Source organism: Lucilia sericata, unplaced genomic scaffold, assembly GCF_015586225.1.
Source record: "Lucilia sericata isolate MDLA Ls3-8-SP2 unplaced genomic scaffold, ASM1558622v1 Contig000203F_arrow, whole genome shotgun sequence".
NCBI lineage: Eukaryota > Metazoa > Arthropoda > Insecta > Diptera > Calliphoridae > Lucilia > Lucilia sericata.
The window spans coordinates 766-24,465 of NW_023994231.1; the positions used below are offsets into that span (position 1 = coordinate 766).

Consider the following 23,700-nt stretch of genomic DNA (forward strand, 5'->3'; position numbering starts at 1 on the left):
GAAGCATTTTGCTATACAAAATAAAATAAATAAATATAAAAATAATAACTAAAATTGGCGATCCTGCCAGGAGATTTGTAAAACAACATATTTATGTTATAAATCTGTAATCTTCGATTACACTAAATTAAAATTGCCTCGATGATGATTATAATTATAAAAATAAGAATTTACAACTATTTTACTTAATTAAAATACCAGTGGCCTCTGAGAAAATTGAAACAAACGAGAAAAACTGCAAAACTTCTTAAACTTAGTTTGGCGCAAACAATAATCATTATTACATATTTAGAATTATCACAGATTGTGAGAATCTAAAGGAAAACAACAAATGGAAACAAATAGAAGTCAAGATTCAAGATTGTATTGAAATTTCAAGATACTAATTACACGATCGAGAATCTCCACAAATTACGGTAAGTCCTTCCAATTTATATATAATTATTAATTTCAATATAAAACATACATATAGATATAAGTTCTTACTCTTATTTTCACACTTTTTGGAACTTTAACATCATAACAATTTAGTTACAAGATTTTTTTTTTGTGATTATCTACACAATTTTTTTTTTAATTATTATTGTAAACCTCATTACGATTACCAATATGATTCGGTCCCCGGTTATTTCTCCAACTCGTTCTAATAATATAAATCCGCAAGTTTCCGGTAATAGTACTAATAGTTCATCTTTAAATGTTACATCTAATAATTTAAATAGCAATGCACTATTAGAAATTTGCGCTACTTCATTGAAATTACCTTCCTTTTGGGTCGATCACCCAGAAGCGTGGTTCATTCATGTTGAAACTCAATTTAATACTAAGGGTATAACTAGGGATAATACAAAATATGAACACCTTATTGTATCGCTTCCTCAAGATGTAATAGTATCAGTTATTGATGTTATTCAGAATCCACCGGATGAAAATCGTTATTTAAACCTTAAAACAAAACTTCTTGAACGTCACTCTCTTAGTGAACAAAGGAAGCTCGATAAGTTATTATCAGATTCCGAAATAGGTGATCGTAAACCTTCGGAATTTTACAGATCTTTGATTCAATTAGCCGGGAATAATATAAATTCTGATTTTGTTAAAAGTTTATGGTTGCGAAAATTACCAAGAAATCTTAATATTGCGTTGGTAGGGTCTAATGTTGTCAATATTGAGGATTTGCTTAAATTAGCTGATAATATTTGGGAAGTAACAAATAAGGTAGAATTGTGTACCCTGGAACCCAAAGATTCGGTACAAAGTAATTGCAGGTTAGATAAAACAGTAGATAATTTGGTTAAAATTACATCAGCGATGCTAGATAAATTTACCCAACTATCTATGGAAATAGCCGACGTTAAACAATCTTTTCAAAATAGTCGTTCAAGGACACCATTTAGAAATAGGAGTCGTTCTAGGGGACGTTCATTGAATCGTAAATGGCTTTGTCGTTATCATTATCGGTTCGGTAGCAAAGCTAGAAGATGTGAACAACCATGTTCATATGAAACATCACAACAGGAAAACTAAATTGTCCTATTATCCTGACGGCTGATAATAGACACAATAATTCTACACGCCGTCTTTTTGTATATGATTCGGAAAATAAATTAAATTATTTAATAGATAGTGGCGCTGAAGTGTCAGTACTTCCATTGTCTAAGTTTAGGATGTTTAAACGGTCATCAGATGTAATTTTAACGGCTGCAAATGGCAGTAGCATTAAAACATACGGTAAGAAATTACTAAAGGTGAATTTAGGTTTGAGAAGAGAGTTTCCTTTTATTTTCACTATAGCAAATATTTCCAAACCGATAATAGGAGCTGATTTTCTTTCGAAATTTGGTCTACTAATTGATCTTAAAAGGAAAACATTAATCGACCCTTTAACAAAAATATCCATTAACGCAATAGAATCATTTAGTAATATTTCTCTTCCGAAAATTTTTACAGTTGACAATAAATATACAGATCTATTAAAGGAGTTTAGTTCGATTACAGGATCCCCAGACTATAACAAAGAGGTTAAACATAACACAGTTCATAGAATTGAAACTAACAGTACACTTCCATTTTCGAAACCACGACGATTAGATGCAATTAAGTATAAAATTGCGAAAAATGAATTTGATTTTTTAGTGTCTTCGGGTATATGCCGCCCATCAAAATCACATGCATCATCTCCATTACATCTAGTTCCAAAAAAGGAACCAAATGATTGGCGTCCTTGTGGCGATTACCGCAGGTTAAATTGTGTCACTGTGCCTGACAGGTATCCAATTCCACATATACACGACCTTGGTATAGATTTAAGGGATAAATATATATTTTCTAAATTAGATTTGGTCCGTGCCTACCACCAAATTCCAGTAGCAGAATGTGATATTCATAAAACGGCTATTACAACTCCTTTTGGCTTATTTGAATTTGTTAGAATGCCTTTTGGATTAAGGAATGCCGCACAAACATTCCAAAGATTTATTAATGAAGTTTTTCAAGGTCTAGACTTCGTTTTTGTATATTTGGATGATGTTTTAGTTGCTAGTAAAGATGAGGAAGAACATGTTGACCACCTTCGTGTTGTTTTTGAAAGACTAAGTAAATACGGATTAAACATTAAAATATCAAAATGTGTTTTTGGAGTGCCAAATATTGACTTTTTGGGTTACAATATTTCACACGATGGGATAAGACCATCAGACGAAAAAGTGAAGGCAATTCGTGAATATGATAGACCAAAATCAGTAAAACAATTACAAAAGTTCGTGGGAATGGTCAATTACTATCACAGGTATATACCGAAAATAGCAGAATTACTAAGTCCTATACATAAAATGTTGAATGATGCAATTAAGGAAAAAGCTAAACTATTGACATGGTCAGAAGAGGCAAACAGTTCATTCACAAAGGTTAAGGATAGTTTTGCTAAAAATGTAATGTTGAATTTTTTTAATCCCGATGCTAATTTATCTTTGACTGTAGATGCTTCAAACATAGCTATCGGGGGAGTCTTACAACAACAAATAGGCAATAAAATTGAACCTATAGCATTTTATTCGAGGAAACTCACGCCTTCCGAAGTGAAATATAGTTCATTTGATAAGGAGTTATTAGCAATATTTTTGAACATAAAGCATTTTAGACATTTTTTGGAAGGGAGACCTTTTGTTGTTTATACAGACCACAAACCGCTTACTCAAGTTTTAAACTCACGTGTTGAACGTAGTCCACGACAGACACGTCATCTTGAATTTATTGCACAATTTACAGATGACATTAGGTACATTAAAGGAGCTTCAAATATTATTGCGGACACCTTATCAAGAACTCCAGAGATAGATTCTTTTGATAGTGACATATTAAACATAACCGAACTATATAATGAACAAACTAAAGACGTAGGTTTAAAAAAACTTATCGAAAACAGTCCATATAACTTAAGGAATGTTTATATACATACACATAAAGTTTCTATATGGTGCGAGGAGTCTAATGGGAAAATTAGACCATATATACCTTTGGAAATGAGAAAACGTATTTTCAATAAACTGCACAATATTTCACATCCAGGAACTAGAGCTTCAAGGCGATTAATTGTTTCGCGATATTTTTGGCCATCAATGAATAAGAATATAAATGAATGGGTCACTAATTGCTTGCATTGTCAAAAAGCTAAAATTTTTAAACATACAAAATCGGAAGTTAAAAAGATTGATATCCCTAAAGGACGATTTGAACATATTCATATCGATATTGTAGGTCCGTTACCAGTATCAAATGGATACCGTTATATTCTTACAATAGTAGATAGAACTACGCGATGGGCAGAGGCTTATCCACTTAGGAATATAACTGCTAAATCTATATGCAAAATTTTTTTAAATGAATACATTTCTAGATTTGGAGTTCCCTTGCGTATTACAAGTGATCAGGGCACACAATTCACTTCCTTTATATTTAAGGAACTTTCAAAACTGTTAGGTATTGACAATATTGTGACTACTGCATATCATCCTCAGGCCAATGGGCTAGTTGAACGATTTCATCGTCAATTAAAAGCGTCAATTTTAGCACGCGGAAATGTGATTAATTGGTCTGAGGAACTTCCTTTGGTTTTATTAGAGTTACGTTCAGTAGTTAAAGAAGATTTAAAAGCGTCACCGGCGGAAATGGTTTACGGACAATGTTTACGATTACCTGGCGAGATGGTTGTGAATTCCACGAAAGAATTTGATAATTCTGAATTTTTAAGAAAAATCAGGAATCATTTTAATAATTTTCGTTCCAATATTTTACATCATAAAAATTCATTTAAAGTTTTTATACCAAAACATCTTGAAAATTGCCAATATGTATTTGTTCGCGAAAATGTAGGAAAACCAGGTTTATGTTGCCCATATGTAGGACCATTTGAAGTGGTAAAAAAAAAAATCCGAAATATTTTAAACTTCAAATGAACAATAAAACGAAGAGTGTTTCAATTCATAGAATAAAACCCGCATTTTTAGAAGATGAATCATTAAATACTACAACTGGAAATAAGAAAACGGTTACCTTTAATTTAAATAATATTACTTTTTCGAAAGGGGGGGTAATGTAGTGATGGTCATGGATTATTATTTTTTAAACTGATATTTATAATACTTTATTATTTGTTAATTTTGTTTGATCTAGTAATGTTTGGAAATTCAATTTAAAAAAGATTCATTTTTTTAATTGTAATTGGATTAAAAATTTTATAAAATAAAGAAGCATTTTGCTATACAAAATAAAATAAATAAATATAAAAATAATAACTAAAATAGCGAAAACGATATCATAATTTTATGGAAAACGATATAAGGAAAGGTAACATTTAGTACGTAAATACTATGATATCGTTATAAAATCGTTTGGTTTATTGGGTACGAATTTAGTATTTTTTATTCGAACGTTTAAGGGGTGAAAATTTTACCTATTTTTGGTACTCTTTTATATACATACATATTGTTTCCTATGTGTTGACTTCACATATGAAAATAAGCATGGAGTTAATGAGAATCTATAAAAGATGAATTCTTGGTACTTTTTCGTTTTTCAAAAGGTACTTTCTGGGTTTTGTACAATACTAGCTATACACAGTGTGCTTCGCTACCCTTGAAACAATATATATAAAAAACCTTTACGATTTTTTATATTTACCATGCACCCGTGATCCACCAATTCATTAGGCAAATACTAGGTTAGGTTGATAGGAGGATGTATACTACATCAAATCCGAAGAAATACACCTAGGCCGCTATAGGGCCTGTTGTGCGCTCCAATTCATGAAAAAAAAATTGTTCACTGAATGTATTATTTTTCCATGTTCAGAAACTCAGTTTCCTGGACGTAATTCCTAAGAATCTTCCAATCAGTGTTAGTTAGGAATAACATCACTTCCAAGATACTTGGATCTAACTTCGACGAATGCCTGACAGTGGCAAAGAAAGTGCTCCAGAGTTTCACTGTCCTCTCTACATGCTCTACATTCGTCTGAATCCGCACGTCCAATTTTGTATAGATGTGCACGTAATCCTGTGTGTCCACTCAGAATACGTACCATCATACTAACCTCAGACTTGCTCATTTTTAGGAGATTTCTCGTCTTGCTCCCATCAGGGTCACCCCATAGAATCTTTGTGGTTCTACCCACCGTTTCATTATTCCAAGAGGCCTTATGGGATTCTCTCATCCATATTTTTAATTCAGCTTTTGTTGCGTCGAATGGTTTTGCGTTTGTCAGGTTAACTACATCGAGCTCCCTTCCCTTTAAAGCCCTTTCGTTGCCGACTACTCCCGAGTGGCCTGGTACCCATATGATATAAACCTTACCTCTGGGAGAGTATTCAGTTAAAGCTTTCTTACAATCCAATACGGTCTTAGATGTAATTCTATCACCTGATATCGCCCTAATTGCCTTCTGGCTGTCGGTAAATATATTAAGCCCTGTGGGCGCCATATTTATTCTAATCCGATTTACACATTCCGTTATTGCTAATCCACCAGATTATTGAAGCATAAGCTAGAATTGGTCTAATTACACTTTTATAAAGCCAATTTGTCATAGTGGGACTGAGACCTCATTTCATGCCTATAGTTCTCCTACATATCACACAGCACCGATGTTCCTTGTTGATCCTATTCTCTATGTGGTGTCTGCATTTTAATTTCCGGTCAAGTATTACACCTAAGTACCTAACTTTGTCTGTCACCGGTATCTTCTTGCCCAGGAAGCAAGGTTCAGTATATGTAGAAATTTTTGTCTTTCTTGTGAAAAGACAGATTTCCGTTTTTGCCGGGTTAACATGGAGGCCTCTCGGTTGAGCCCAGCTCAAGGCCGTATTCAGAGCCTCCTCAGCTCTTCTACACAGGTAATTTGGATCATTTCCCTTTAAAAGTATTACGACATCGTCTGCATAGCAGACAGGTCTAAGTCCTTTCTCGGTTAGGGTCCTTAGGAGGCTATTAATCGTGGTAACCTAGAGTAAAGGTGACAAAATGCCACCCTGTGGTATTCCTGATAGTTATATCGTACATCTCGCAGCTTATCCATCTGTTCCTTAGCATGTGGTTGATCCAGTTACGAAGCACCCGGTCAGCATAAAACTGGTCTAGGGATTGGATAAGGGTATCAGTGTGTACGTTATTGAAAGCGCCTTCGATGTCAATGCATACCGCCAGTGTATACAGTTTGCTATCGACAGATTCACCTATGTAGTGGACAATTTCGTTTAAAGCGGTTTCCACCTATCGTCCCGATGTACGGAAACCAGTCCCGCCTCCATCTGCAAAAGTGCCGGGAAAATGCCATCCGGCCCTGCATCTTTATAGAGAGCAAAGCTCTTGATTGCCCCTTTAACCATGCCAGATGTAAAAACTATTTCCGTGTTACCCTCCCCTTCCTCCAATATCGGTTCATCTATGTTATTCGATATACCGGGTGGGAAATGAGAGTCCATTAGGAGTTTCATTGTCTCCTCCATATCCTCCACTCTCCTGCCCGTGTCATCGATCATAGATTCCGGTTGGACATGAGTTTTGGATAGGAATTTTTTTCTTCGATACGTCATTTACGCTATCTACCTGTTCACAGAAAAGTTTCCAGGAGTCTCGTTTGGTTTTTCGAACGATTTTATTATATTCTACAAGTTTATTACGATACTTATCTCAGTATACTGCGGTCTTTTTACGCCGTGCCCGGTTAAATAGTTTGCGAAGATTCTTCCCAAGGTTCCGGATCTCCCCAGTTACCCAGGGTTTCTCCTGGGCAGATCTTCGCTCTCGCAGAGGGCAGCTGTCCTCGAACGATTCAACCAGGGCACTTGTGATCGTTTCCACTTAGCATCTATATCCTCTTTATTTCGACATTGAAAAGTGTCCTGACCTAAACGGTTCTTTAGTAAGGCCGAACATTGTTCAAATAGTTTTAGACTTATTCCGAAACTTTATCGGCTTTGGTGGTGGCCTTAGTATTTTGAATCTTATGTACCGATGGTCAGAAAAGGAGTGCTCGTCCGAAACTCTCCAATCCTGAATTTCGTTTATAAGCTCTTCTGAATATATAGATATATCTAATACTTCTTCTCTGATTCTATTGACGAAGGTAGCTTTATTACCTAAGTCTTTAGTATTAAGGAAATCCATGAGGGCTTGTCCCCTGCGATTGGTGTTTGTACTACCCCAAGCTACATGGTGGGAGTTGGCATCACAACCTATTACAATTTTCTTATTTTTCTTTTGTGCCTCTTCAACCAGTTTCATCAGATCCGACGTTGGTGGTAGTGTCGGAGAATCGAAGGACAGGTAAACAGATGCAAGGAATATGTTGCCAAGACCTTGCTTCAGCACAGTTGCATCTGATGTTGATAATCCTGTTGACAAGCACTGCTGTTCTGTCTTCTGGCGGGTGAGTGATTTCCTACTCGCCTTTAGGATTTGACTCCTCAACATTGCCTGTACTTGCTAATGATGCTTTGGGTACTGTCTTAGGTGTTCTAGTGTCCTTGTCGGGGCCGGTTTTGACAGCCCTTTCAATCGGAGCTTTCCCAATTTTGGAAAGGGCAACTACACTTTCTTCTGGCGATTTTTTGACTCCTCAACGTTATCAGTAGTGGATACTGATGCTGTGGTCTTAGGTTTTTTAGTGTTCTTTTCGAGGCTTATTGTAACAGCCCTTCCAATCCACACATTACCAATTTTGAATATGGCGGCTTTAGAGGCGCAGTAAGCCCTAACTTTATTATTGGCAAGACTAGCCATGGATTTCTGGTCGATGCCTATTACAAATAAAGTTCCCTCAGGTTCTTCTTTCCTGTAAAAGACATCCCATTTTTCCACGGCCAGCTCAGCATTTTGACCTCCAAGAATTTCCAGTATACGTTCTTTAGCCACTTTAGTGTCCCATCCTTTTATGTAGACAGTGGACTTCAAGAGCACTGGAAGCTCGATCTTCTTTGCCAGTCCCAGCCTAGCGCCGTCCCAGGGAGGAGGGATACTTTCCACCAAGTTCTTTAGGGTGCTAACACATTGGTGAGATGCCAACCTCATCAACATCACGCCCATGCTGAACTCGCAGCTCTCGCTCTCTATTGGTTGTTTGCCCTTTGAAGCGATTGCATGGTCCACTATCTTATTGTTGACCAGGTCTTCTATTTTACTCTGTTGGTCTATTGGAATTTTGCCTGTCGGATTACCGGCATCGTAAACTGCATATCAGAGATCGTCCCGGTGTCTTCTTCTGGCAACTTTGGCGTAAGATGGCGGCTCTTTTCCTTTTCCTCCGTCTAGCTTCTCCTTCCTCGTTTTTCGGGGCTTCTTTTGAGATACCCTTACCTTCGAGGTTGATTTTGACGACGTGTTCGTCTTCGGAATACCTGGATTGGCGTTGTCACCCTTACACGCAGGATTCTCACTTGAGATTCCTTTGAGTGAAGTATGGCTTGGCTTCGACTGTGTATTAGAAGACGGGGAGCTCTTTTTCTTCTTAGGTTTATTCTCAGTTGTCAACTCCTCGGGAGACCTGATCCTTTTTGCCTCAGATCTTGTGAGAGAGTCTGCTTTTTCCTTAGGAGTGTCGTGGGATTGACTAACTATGATTTCCTGAAGCATCTTTTTCAACTTCCTCCCCTGTGCTCCAGAAAGTATTTTCTTAGTAATAGGTAGTTTAGCTATGCTATCACTCACCTCTTTCACCATTTGCTCTACTTCATCCTTTTTGGGATTTGCTATAATGGTATTATTATTATCATCTGAGGATTCAGAGTCGGAACCCTCACCTATATTTAAAGGCTGAGGTAGCTTAGAGCTCTCTCCGAGTACATCCTTCTCTTTCACCCCTATATTTTTGCCAGTGGCATGCTGTACACTTGACGCATACGGAGGCCAAGGTACCCACCTCCGTAGTAGTATTTTGCTCACGATTGCAGGATGACGACGACACGTGACTCGCGAGTAGATCGACATTTGCCGCCGGAACTGGGTTATTTAGGCCCTGCACCGTAACTTTTAACTTTTTATTTTTATTTTCCATATTTGTTTTTTCCAGTTTTTTGGTCCGCGGGGAATATAATATTCCCAGGTGGTGGACAATCTGCCCTCCCTCAGCTTAAGTGAAATTAAAGCTGGAAGAGGACAAATGGTCCATCACCACCCCTATCCGCCACCCGGGGACGCGCTCGGTAGGAAAAAACTGGAAACTCCCCCGCAAAAAATAATAAATATTAAGTTTAAGTGATAAGAAAAAGTATTATGTGCTAATATATATATATATATATATAACCTAAAATATTTCTGTGTAATTATGTTTATGTATTGGTCCAACATACGCACCTTACCAAAAATTATGACCTTACCAAAATTTATTGAATACGACAAGTAATACAGAAGTTTTCGCAAAAACTTTTTCTCAGTACTAGTAATTCTACTCTAGTATAGTATACGAACATGTAATTGTTTCTAAAACTATTCGGATTTTTTTTAATAATTTTCATTGCATGTGTTAATTCGCCTATTTTGCAAAAAAATCTTTTTGCACATTTATTTTCTTAACAATTTTATTTGTGCAAAAATATTGTAGAAATCATGTGATCAGTTTTTAAATCTTTTTGACATTTCGATTTTAATTAACACCAAAAATAAATCGTTGACATGCAGTTCTCTTCCAAGAATAACAAAAAATATGAATAGAATTTTAATAAATATGTATAAACATTTCATTAAAATATGTATAAAAATAAACAAATAACGATTTCTAGAATTAAAATATATTTATTGGTGTTGTTTGTATTGAGCTGAGCCTAATTATTTGCAAATAGTCTTAAAAAACGCTTTAAATTAAAAAAAATTTAAGAAATATTTATAACTCTGTTTGAAAACAAGTAGGAAAGTATAGTCGAGCATGGCCGACCATATAATACCCTACACCATGAGTATATTTTTAATTTTTTTATTTTTCATAAAGAAACTTTTATGTTTAATTTTACCTTAATTACAAAGTATTTAAGCAATTTATTGATAAAAAACAAATTTTCTAAATGAGGCTTTATATAGGAGTATAGGTCAAACATGGGCCGGTCCTCATTAAATTTGGGAAAAGGATATATTTATAAATAACAGTTAGTTTTGTTGAGTTTCATTGCGATACAAATGGTTACAAGTAAATTTTAGACATTTAAGACATTTTTTGAAGGGGGGTTTTTATGGGGGCTAGGGTCAAATAAGGGCCGAGCATTACGAAAATCTGCAGTGTCATTTATACTTATAAAAAACTTATTTGTGCCAATTTAGAGAGATAATAGCATATTTGACGTAATTATGGCATAAAAAGCCCATAATGGACCGATTTCAACCATTTTCAATAGGCTTCGTCCCTGTGCTAAAAAACATGGTTGGTCCAAATTTCATCAAATTATCTTGAAAATTGCGGCCTGTACCTTGCGCACAAGGTTTACATGGACAGCCAGCCGGACACACGGACGGATATGTCTTAATCGATTCAAAAAATGATTCTGAATCGATAGGTATACTATATTTTGTGTGTTACAAACATCAGCACAAACGTATAATACCCTCCCCACTATAGTGGTGTAGGGTATAAATTTAGGCAAAAGTTGCTTCTTTTTCTTAACGTTTCTCATAAAACACACTAATAAAATCTAAAAATCCGAAAAAAATATTTACTAACTTTTTCAATTCATTTCATCAGATTTTGTGAATTTTAAGAATTTTGTCTACTCAAAATATTTCGAGTATAAAACACTATGCAACACTATTTTTGGGGGGCGAAAAATTCCTTCACAAAATGAAAGTATGCCATTAGTGTGTTCAAACCCCCGAAGCATTTTTCGCTGCTAGGTCAAACTTTTACGCTATCGCTAATTGAAAGTTCATAGTGGGTTAACAGAATTTTTAACTTTAATTAATAGAAACTATTAACGAATGGGGTATCATATGAAAGCTCCTTCGAAGTGCCATTGAATAATATGTAAATCTATAACATCCATTTCGAAATTTTCGCGGTTTCCGAATAAAAGCATATTTTTTTGGAAAATCGAAAAAAATATATTTAAACGGCTAACTAAATGGCCAAATTAAAAATTTTTCTGCGAAATGCACTGTTTATTTAAATACTTAAAACATGTTTTTTTTTTGAAAGCTTTATACTATAATATTTTTTTAAAAAAGAAAATTTTTGATTCTTTGCACATTTGGTATAAAAAGGTGGGGGAAAATATTTTAATTTGAAAATAATTGCATGTTTTAGAAATGTCAATAACAAATGTAAAAGTTTGATACCTATATTAAATATTTTTGATATAAATTTTAAGACTGTAAAAGAATGGACAATAACGCGAATATAAAAAATAATAAAATACAAGATTCATTTAATCACATAGAAATTAAATAAAATTTGACTAATTTGTCAAAATAATCCGTATACTGTTCGATAAAATTAAATCTTTTATTAATATTTTATAATTTTACGGAAGCTGCGTTATGAATATTGGAGATTTTTACTTTTACTAATGCGCCTTCGAAAGACCTTTTAAATGATACCACTGTCTACCTACTCCAATAAACATTTATATCTTTGCATAACAAGTGTTTACAAAATGAACTCTAATGACCCATTAAAAATCAATATTTGTGGTCCGAAATCTATATATTCCTTGCAAAGTTGTTCTGCAGATAGCTAAACAAAACATATGTTTTTGAAGTGAATTCTGAAAGTATTTGTAAAGTTTTAATGAACTTAGTGTAAAATTTTTCACCCCCCAGACCGTGACCATCAATTTGTTGCATAGTCAAATCAACAAAATAGAAATTATAAAAAATACATAATAATAACATATATGTATGTTAAGTACATCATGATGAATCATTGAAATCATAATTTGCTAGAAAAACGCGATTTGAAATTATGTTCACTAATATGCTGTTGGTTCTGTTCTCTCTTGTTTTCAATTAACAACCTAATGGACTTCAATAATGAGTAAAAAAATTAAAAATATCTACACTGAAAATAATCCATGCTTAACTTTACGAAAAAAAATTTCGTAACTACTTTTTTCGTAATATATACGAAAATTTCGTGTATAATACGAAATATTGTTTAATCAACCCCTTTTCTAATTTTACGAAAGTACAAAAACCTGTCGTAATATCTTTTTTCGTATATATTAAGAAACTTAGTTTTCTTTTACAAAAATAATTTCGTTAAGGCATGTAATATTTAACGAAAGTAACGAATTTTTTTCGTAACAAGATTAGTAATATGTATACAAGAATTATTTTTAATTTCACAAAAAAATAATTTTGTTTTTTTTTTTTTTTTTGTTATTTTCGTAATTTTAAGGGAGTTAAATTAAACGTAATTTTTAATTTATAGGAAATTAGCTGCCTAATTTCCTGTAAAATTTTTAAAAAATTTGTTTTTTTTTTAATTCGCAATCTTTTTCTAAATTTACAATAATTATTTTAAAAGAAATAAAATATTTATGTCTTTAAAAAAATCGTAAAATGAACAAATTTTTTTTCTAAAATTATATAAAATTATTTTGCATTTTACTAAAATATTTCGTACAATTTCGTATATATTAAGAAAGAATTTCGTGGTGCGAAACCACGAAGCATTTCGTACAATGTACAACATTTTTCGTGTATATTAGGCATGGATTATTTTCAGTGTACTAACTTTTGTACTCTTGTTATTAAAGAAGTAATGACCGTTGAAGTAATTTTCTGAAGGAGACCTTATATGGGGGGTAGGGTAAATTATGGTCCGATTAGGGTTGCCAGATTTCGATTTGCAAAAAGCTGGACATTGGGTTTAAAAAGCTGGACAAAACAAAAAATGCTGGACAAAAAAAAAAAAAGGTGGACATAGAAAAACTGAGAAAATGTTAATTTTGTTTTTGTGTAAATAATTTCACGGTGATACACCAAAAAAATACAGGGGTTTTCATATACCAATTCCGTTTTGTTGTAGTCCATAGAGTACGAATATATTTTTAGTTTTCCCCGATCACTCCGTTAATTTAGTTTTTAAGACCAAATGATGTGAAAAAGCGCCATTTTGAAGTTTTAAATTTTAAAAATCATAAGTACGTAAGCTGTACGTAAAGAAATTGACTATCGCTCGCAATAATAGGTCTGTTCGCTTACTTTCCAGTAAGAAATATTCAGTAACTTTATGATAGAAATTTTTAATTTACTCTCAATCAAAAAAGTACGCGAATGCAAATTTGTAAAAAAATTGCAAGTTTTTTTATAAACAAAGATTAGTAATGCCCTTTGGCTGAAATCTCAATCGCTAACAAAACACTAAAAAACAAATAATTGAAACTATGATTTTTCCTATAAGCACTCCTTTTCTGATCATCGGTACATAAGATTCAAAATACTAAGGCCACCACCAAAGCCGATAAAGTTTCGGAATAAGTCTAAAACTAATTGGACAATGTTCGGGACCTTACTAAAGAACCGTTTAGGTCAGGACACTTTTCAATGTCGAAATAAAGAGGATATAGATGCCAAAGTGGAAACGTTCACAAGTGCCCTGGTTGAATCGTTCGAGGACAGCTGCCCTCTGCGAGAGCGGAGATCTGCCCAGGAAAAACCCTGGGTAACTGGGGAGATCCGGAACCTTGGGAAGACTCTTCGCAAACTATTTAACCGGGCACGGCGTAAAAAGACCGCAGTATACTGGGATGAGTATCGTAATAAACTTGGTGAATATAAGAAAATCGTTCGAAAAGCCAAACGAGACTCCTGGAAACTTTTCTGTGAACAGGTAGATAGCGTAAATGACGTATCGAAGATAAAAAAATTCCTATCCAAAACTCATGTCCAACCGGAATCTATGATCGATGACACGGGCAGGAGGCTTGAGGATATGGAGGAGACAATGAAACTCCTAATGGATTCTCATTTCCCACCCGGTATATCGAATAACATAGATGAACCGATATTGGAGGAAGGGGAGGGTAACACGGAAATAGTTATTACAACTGACATGGTTAAAGGGGCAATCAAGAGCTTTGCTCCCTATAAAGCTGCAGGGCCGGATGGAATTTTCCCGGCACTTTTGCAGATGGAGGCGGGACTGGTTTCCGTACATCTGTCACAGATATTCACTGCATGCTTAAAATTGGCATATACCCCAGTTAAATGGCAGGATGCAAGGGTAATATTTATACCCAAACCAGGGAAACCTAGCTATGCGACACCTAAGTCCTATCGACCGATAAGTCTTACGTCCTTCCTACTTAAAACCTTGGAACGGATAGTCGATAGCATGGTTAAAAGCAGCATACCATACAATGACCTTAAATATAAGCAGCATGCTTATGTAAAGGGACGATCGGTGGAAACCGCTTTAAATGAAGTTGTCCACTACATAGGTGAATCTTTCGATAGCAAACTGTATACACTGGCAGTATGCATTGACATCGAAGGCGCTTTCAATAACGTGCACACTGATACCCTTATCCAATCCCTAGACCAGTTTTATGTTGACCGGGTGCTCCGTAACTGGATCAACTACATGCTAAGGAACAGATGGATAAGCTGCGAGATGTACGATATAACTATAAGGAAAAAGGTATTTCGAGGTATACCACAGGGTGGCATTTTGTCACCTTTACTCTGGGTCACCACGATTAATAGCCTCCTAAGGACCCTAACCGAGAAAGGACTTAGACCTGTCTGCTATGCAGACGATGTCGTAATACTTTTAAAGGGAAAGGATCCAAATTACTTGTGTAGAAGAGCTGAGGAGGCTCTGAATACGGCCTTGAGCTGGGCTCAACCGAGAGGCCTCAATGTTAACCCGGCGAAGACGGAAATCTGTCTTTTCACAAGAAAGACAAAAATTTCTACATATACTGAACCTTGCTTCTTGGGCAAGAAGATACCGGTGACAGACAAAGTTAAGTACTTAGGTGTAATACTTGACCGGAAATTAAAATGGAGACACCACATAGAGGATAGGATCAACAAGGCACATCGGTGCTGGGCGATATGTAGGAGAACCATAGGCATGAAATGGGGTCTTAGTCCTACTATGACAAATTGGCTTTATAAAAGTGTAATTAGACCAATTCTAGCTTATGCTTCAATAATCTGGTGGACTGCTTTGGACAAAAAGTGTAATATCAAATTACTACAGGGAGTTCAGCGTACATGCTGCTTGGGTATAAGTGGTGCCATGTGTACTACTTCAACCAAGGCTCTGGAAACGTTGCTAGATATTCCACCCATTGAAACATATATAAGATATGAGGCGGCGCTTACAGCCGAACGGCTCTTTACTTTAGGCGAACTGGCCAAAAACGGTTATAGGACACGTCATCAATGTATACTGGACACATTGGAAGGTTATACACATTCATCGGACGTGCCTGATCGCATACCAGACACTGAATATGTCGGAAACTTTGAAACGCTAATCCCAGATAGAATGTCTTGGTCAAGCGGAACATTAGAGCAAATACCAGTAGGAATCCGTTGCTACACGGATGGCTCTAAATTAGGGTACAAAGTGGGTCTGGGGTTCTATATTGAAGACCCAGAAACAGAAATATACCACCGTTTACCTAATCATAACACAAGCTTCCAGGCAGAAGTACGAGCAATAACGGAATGTGTAAATTGGATTAGAATAAATATGGCGCCCACAGGGCTTAATATATTTACCGACAGCCAGAAGGCAATTTGTGCGATATCAGGTGATAGAATTAAATCTAAGACCGTATTGGATTGTAAGAAAGCTTTAACTGAATACTCTCCCAGAGGTAAGGTTCACATCATATGGGTACCAGGCCACTCGGGAGTAATCGGCAACGAAAGGGCGAATGCAATAGCTTTAAAGGGAAGGGAGCTCGATGTAGTTAACCTGACAAACGCAAAACCATTCGACGCAACAAAAGCTGAATTAAAAATATGGATGAGAGAATCCCATAAGGCCTCTTGGAATAATGAAACGGTGGGTAGAACCACAAAGATTCTATGGGGTGACCCTGATGAGAGCAAGACGAGAAATCTTCTCAAAATGAGCAAGTCTGAGGTTAGTATGATGGTACGTATTCTCAGTGGACACACAGGATTACGAGCACATCTATACAAAATTGGACGTGCGAATTCAGACGAATGTAGAGCATGTGGAGAGGACAGTGAAACTCTGGAGCACTTTCTTTGCCATTGTCAGGCATTCGTCGAAGTTAGATCCAAGTATCTTGGAAGTGATGTTATTCCGGAAATAACATTCTTAACCAACACCGATTGGAAGATTCTTAGGAATTACGTCCAGGAAACTGAGTTTCTGAACATTCAGTAAACAATTTTTTTTTTTTTTTTTTTTTTTTTTTTTTTTTTTCTTGAATTGGAGCGCACAACAGGCCCGATAGTGGCCTAGGTGTATTTCTTCGGATTTGATGTAGTATACATCCTCCTATCAACCTAACCTAACCTAACCTAACCTAAATGGATATTTAAAGTTAACAAAACATGTAGTATCATATAAAATATATTACTATTGTTTTAAAACTTCATTAAACTAAATATTTACACAAAATCGCTAAGAGAAAGACAAACTAAATGGTTTTAAAAACGCTAGATTGACAATATTTGTTATGATTTTTCACAACAAATAAACTCTTTTAAAAACTAATTTATGATAAATAAAATTAAAATAAATCTAATTACAAATAATTTTATAATATTCGTGTTATTAATTTATATATTTCTTTCAAAAAATTAAAAATTTACCAAATTTTAGATTTCTTTGGTTTGTTTACATATTCATAAATAAAACATATGTTGTAAATATAGGTTAGGTTGATAGGAGGATGTATACTACATCAAATCCGAAGAAATACACCTAGGCCACTATCGGGCCTAGATGAATATATGTTGTGAATATATGTTCGATATTTTTTACTGGGGAAAAAATATCCAGTAAAATCAAAAAATTCTCTATCAACGAACTGTCATTTTTACCTCTCTCTTACTCTCTCGTTGCAAGTTTTCAAAAGTACGTGAACGTAATCCAGTAACAATTGTTACAAATAGTTACAAATTATCGAGTACGCGAACAGACCTAATATTTATTACGACATCAGCTCTTCAAGTCTTGAGACATAACTTAGTTTTATAACAAATGTACAATCAGTGTTGGCTAACATGATATGAAAAAGTTAACATAAAAATTATTGCAGTGTACTAAAAAAATTCTATTTAGCTGGACAAATTAAATTTTAGCTTGAAACTGGACAAGCATCAAAAAAGCTGGACAATCCAGCTAAGTCCAGCCAGGCTGGCAACCCTAGGTCCGATCCTCATAAAATTCGGTAGATAGATCGTGAGAAACTTACTTATATCGAATCTCAACCTATTTTAAGTTTCTCAATGGAAGCTGATTCTTAATAATAAACAATAAGTTTAAACATCAACTATAACTTAACTCTTAATAATCTATGGCAGACGTCGGCGCTAGTATTGTTCTGACAACGAAAATTTTCGGCAAATTACATGTACACAACACGATCGCAGACGAACTTCTAAACAAGAGCATCAAAAATACAAATATTTTATTTAGTTGCTTGACAGCATTCAACAAAGCAGGCTGATGTCGCTTTGTTAAAGAAATTGCAAACACAACTTAAAAAAACAAAAACAACTTGCAAAAACAAGAGCATAATTTTCAAAAACAACATAAACCCTAAATAATTTTCTAGAATGAATAACAATGAAAGTTAATAAGATCATTCTTATTTAATACTTTTTTGTATATTTTAATTTGAAATGTTGTTTTTATCTGATGAAATTATTATTCTTATGTACATTGACTACATTTTGTTAATAAATATTAGCATTTTACAGTAATGCAATTTAATCTTCAAAATTAAAAATGACCAAATATTTTTTTCAGTGCAATTTCATTGAAAAAATGCCAACAGTGTGAGTGTAGTGGTGATTTTTTTATCTGCCTCTCTATACGCCGGTATATGATCTATGGAACCCACTCAATATCTTTGGAAATACAGAAAACTGCTGAATACTCTCATGAAACACGGCCACACGAAGGGCTTTTATACCTCTCCCTAGCAGTAAGTCATTTTCTTTCTTTTCCCTTTATAAACTCTACTATCTTCGTTTTGTGGTTAAACTAAGTGGTATTAAATGTATAAATCCATCAACTCTACTCAACTACAAATCGGTATTAATAGTTTTTATTTAATTTTATTCTTGGATTCTTAGTGTTGTTCAATTTGTTAACTTTGACTAAAATCGTTTCATGCTCATATGTCCGATTGCAATGCCTGGCAAGTTTCGCTTTGATTTTTGTAATATATGTGGTTTACGTTCCAACTTTTTTCACTCAGGTCGGCAAGTCAGCCGACCCATTCGATTTCCATATACTTGACTACCAATTTATTACTGCATTTGCTTGAAACAGAGGCCTTGCTGTATATGTACGTGACAATCTTGTCTGTCAACCCCAGACGCATCTTAATAGTAGGAACCCTGGTCCTTCGTGAAAAGAATACGGAATAGTTCCGGTACCTCATTACCACCACTCCATTTGGGTGACAGAATTGTGAGCGAGGCAAAGCATAAGGCGAATATTCTGGCCCAAGTTTTTGCATCGAATTCTGAACTTATGAATAATTGGTAAATCCCCGGGCCAAGATGGCATCTCCGCACACGTTCTTAGGAAGTGCTCTTCCAATCTCGCACGTCCGCTTAGAAACCTATTTAATATTTCTTATCGAACCACTTTTGGAAAGTGGTTAACTTCCAACCGATACCTAAGAAGGGGGGTCCCTCGAACCCGAACAACTACCGCCCGATTCCAATTTTTTCTTCTCTCTCTAAAGTCATGGTTAGTGTTCTTCACCATCATTTGGTAGGCTATTTGGAGAAAAATAAACTTCTCGGCGACAGACAATAAGGCTTTCGTACTGGTCGATCTAATGGCTCTTCTCTCTGACCCCGATCAATTCATCGCATGGGTGAAAGCAGAGTAGTGGCATTGGACATATCAAAGGCATTTGATCGAGTTCCTCAGGGCTCTGTTCTTTCCCCAACTCTCTTTTTTATTTTTATTAACGACTTATTGTCAATCACAATCAATCCAATATATTCCTTTGCGGATGACAGCAATATATGTCATTCATATTCTTATGACCATAGACCAGACTCATCCGAGATAAAGCTCTCCAGATTTAATATGGTTGAGTCTCTAAACCAACGGTGGCCAGAGAGAGAATGTTTTAAAACGCATATGTTGTAGTGTAAAATATGAAAGAGAACATAAAAGAAAATATGTGTGCTTTGCACTGAAAAAAATTATATGTTTGTACTTATTTTGTTATTCATATTATTAGTATTATAAATGAATAATGTATGTATGTATGTATGTAGTATGTATGTATGTATGTATGTATGTATGTATGTATGTATGTATGTATGTATGTATGTATGTATGTATGTATGTATGTATGTGTAATGTATGTATGTATGTATGTATGTATGTAGTAGTATGTATGTATGATGTATGTATGATGTATGTATGTATGTAGTATGTTGTATGTATGTATGTATGTATGTATGTATGTATGTATGTATGTATGTATGGATGTATGTATGTATGTATGTATGTATGTATGTATGTATGTAGTATGTATGTATGTATGTATGTATGTATGTATGTAGTATGATGTGTATGTATGTATGTATGTATGTATGTATGTATGATGTAGTATGTATGTATGTATGTATGTATGTATGTATGTATGTATGTATGTATGTATGTATGTATGTATGTATGTATGTATGTATGTATGTATGTATGTATGTATGTATGTATGTATGTATGTATGTATGTATGTATGTATGTATGTATGTATGTATGTATGTATGTAGTATGTATGTATGTATGTATGTATGTATGTATGTATGTATGTATGTATGTATGTATGTATGTATGTATGTATGTATGTATGTATGTATGTATGTATGTATGTATGTATGTATGTATGTATGTATGTATGTATGTATGTATGTATGTATGTATGTATGTATGTATGTATGTATGTATGTATGTATGTATGTATGTATGTATGTATGTATGTATGTATGTATGTATGTATGTATGTATGTATGTATGTATGTATGTATGTATGTATGTATGTATGTATGTATGTATGTATGTATGTATGTATGTATGTATGTATGTATGTATGTATGTATGTATGTATGTATGTATGTATGTATGTATGTATGTATGTATGTATGTATGTATGTCTGTCTGTCTGTATGTATGTTGTAGGTCTGTCGTAGTATTCTGTATGTATGTATGTTTGTCTGTATGTATGTATGTATGTATGTCTGTATGTATGTATGCTGTATGTCTGTCTGTCTGTCTATCTGTATGTATGTTATCTTGGTGTCTTTCTGGTCTGTACTTTCTGTCTGTCTGTCTGTGTATGTCTGTTCTGTATGTCTGTCTTGTCTGTATGTATGGTATGTATGTATGTATGGTATGTCTGTCTGTATGTATGTAGTCTGTCTGTATGTATGTATGTATGAGGTATTGATAGATATATTTGTTGTTGTTTGTTGTATGTATGCAAGTGGTGCAGAAGGGAAATTTTTTGGAAATAATCTTGGCATTTCTAAACGGCTGAGATCCGATCGGATAAATTTGGCGTGAGCGTAGCCAAGTTTAAGTTTTGAAGATGAAACCCTGCAGATGCCCCAGGGACGGGCGCTGTGGCGGCTCAAAGTAGGGTACCTACGACATGTAAATACAAAGATATTATATTTTCTGAAAGCGCTCGACGAGATCTTGAAAAAACATGCTTGGACATGCTACTTATCTCTTATAATATCCGAGTTATAGGCATTTAAAAATTTAGTGATACAAAATTTACCATACCTTTGTCCGCCTTTTTTTGAATACCGGGCGTAATTTTGGACCAAATGGACTCAATTTTTTCTTGTTAGTTAGACAACAAAATTTCCAATAATATACAAAAAAAATTCAGATCAATGTGATTTACAGATCCGAAAATATAGGTTTTTTAATTTAAAAATTCAAAAAATTTTAGATTTTTGCCGTTTTTTTACCAAAAATGTGTCTTAACTCTTTTATTAATAAAATAAAAGTTTCTTTAAGAACATATAACAGTTTTATAGTTTTCTAAAAGGTATCTTCACGCAGAACGCTTTGGCGTAAAAAACTTGTCCTATTTTTTGAAAATGTTGCCACTGCGTCCTTCCGAATATGACCTATTTTTTATCGAAACTTCAACTTTGGGCGACATGTTCTAAAATCCCAAAGCTGGGATTAGAAAACTGAAAGCAGTTTTGGAAACCTCAATATGTTTTCTATTTACTCCAAAAGTATTTTCCCAGCCCTAAAAGAAATGTGGACCCTATGGGCAAAAAAGTAAAAAATCCCATTTTTGGGATTTTCATTCCTATTTTTGGGAATTGCGGGATGCCCTTTGACCTTTTCAATTTTTTTTTTTTTGCATTTTCTTATTTGAAATGACAAATTTAACAAGCGTTGAAAATTTCATATTTGTTTAATTTCTAAAACTATGATTTATATCAAAATTTTAATAGGGTCGCAGATAGCTACAACAATTTAGTCCATATTTATCTCTTAATATCATTTTTTTAGTTAGATATGGAAATTCTCGACCCTTTACAAAAAATTTCAAGCCAATATCTCAATTACATTCAAAAATATGTTCATTTAAACCTGTGTCCTTTAATTTCATCTTTTCATATTTTAGTATTAAGTATGACAGAACATATTTAAATCTTATATTTACCTATTTTCTATTTGTTTGCTTATCCTTATAATTGAAAGGTCCTATTATGCTTAAATTTTCAAAAATTTATAACTATTTTTTACATAATTTTTTTCGACAGATCATTTCGTTCTGTTTCGTTTATGATCATGTAGGTAAAAATATACAGGTAATGATAATTTCGATTCATTCACTAATAAGAAATATCAATGACTGAATTACAGGTTATAGTAATATAGTCCTAAATGTTAATAGGTAGACAATTCGTAATTTTTTATTTTGGAATACCTGTATCGGAAATGACAAGAATTGGTATATAAGTAAACTTCTTAATTTTAAGTACCATATTTAATAAATCTACAATGAAGATTACATTAAAGTACGAAGAGTTGTGTTCCGTTTTATGGAGTGTATCTTCAAAAGGGCCAGAAAGAATTGAAGACATTTCAAATTATATAAAAACTACATATAGTAGACAAAACAGGCATATCAAAAATTTAAAACTTTTTGATGTAAAAAGTAAGTCTGTGGATGAAAATCAAAAGAAATTTCGATTAAAATTTTGTAGTTGGATGGAAACTACTACGGAAATCTCAACTTACAACACATCAACAGGAGCGCCTTACAAGTCAAACGAAGACTTATGTTCAAGGTCAAAAAAAAGAGGATCACACAAAAGCTTTTTTCAATCTCAAAGGAGGAAATTGCTGATACATTTAACGAAATGCTGAAAAAGGAAAACCAACCAATGGATGTACATATGTACATATTGCAACTATTCTTCCTAATGCATCACCAAAACGACTTAAGCGAATTGTGGAAAGTATACCAACTCCAACATCACAATCAAATTTTACTGAAGAGGAAGCAATAGCGCTTATATTGGAACTGGGTCTCAGTCGAAATAAGTACCAAATATTAAGGAAAGCTCTGCATGAAAAAGGACACAATATATTACCACCATACAAGGCGATCCAGGAAAAAAACAAACTATCCTACCATCACCTATTGTTGTTAATGACGTGGAAGCTTGTATTGATATATCATCTTTGCTCGAAAACACAGCATCAAGAATTGTGTCAGACTTTTCAGAAGACCAACTAAGGAAAATTCATAACTGTGATGTTGTCTTAATGTGAAAGTGGGGATGTGACGGTTTATCAGCACTTCCAGAATACAAACAAGCTTGTGGAAGTCGGACATTAGCAGACTACAAAAGTGTATTTATGTCACCATTAGTGCCATTACGAATTCGTTCATATTCCCTTAATCCATCATCGTCAAGCATCGGAAATTCATTTGAAGATATATGGATCAATACAACTCCGGGTTCAAAAAATTTTTGTAGACCCATTGGATT

At 34.3% G+C, this 23,700-nt stretch overlaps 1 protein-coding gene across 1 annotated transcript; it reads left to right on the plus strand.

Annotated features, from left to right (window-relative positions):
* Positions 1-609: 609 nt before the first annotated feature.
* On the plus strand, positions 610-1,527 carry LOC119601982. The gene has a single exon (XM_037953277.1). It carries the CDS (start codon positions 610-612, stop codon positions 1,525-1,527), a length of 918 nt encoding a protein of 305 aa, XP_037809205.1.
* The last annotated feature ends 22,173 nt before the right edge of the window (positions 1,528-23,700 follow it).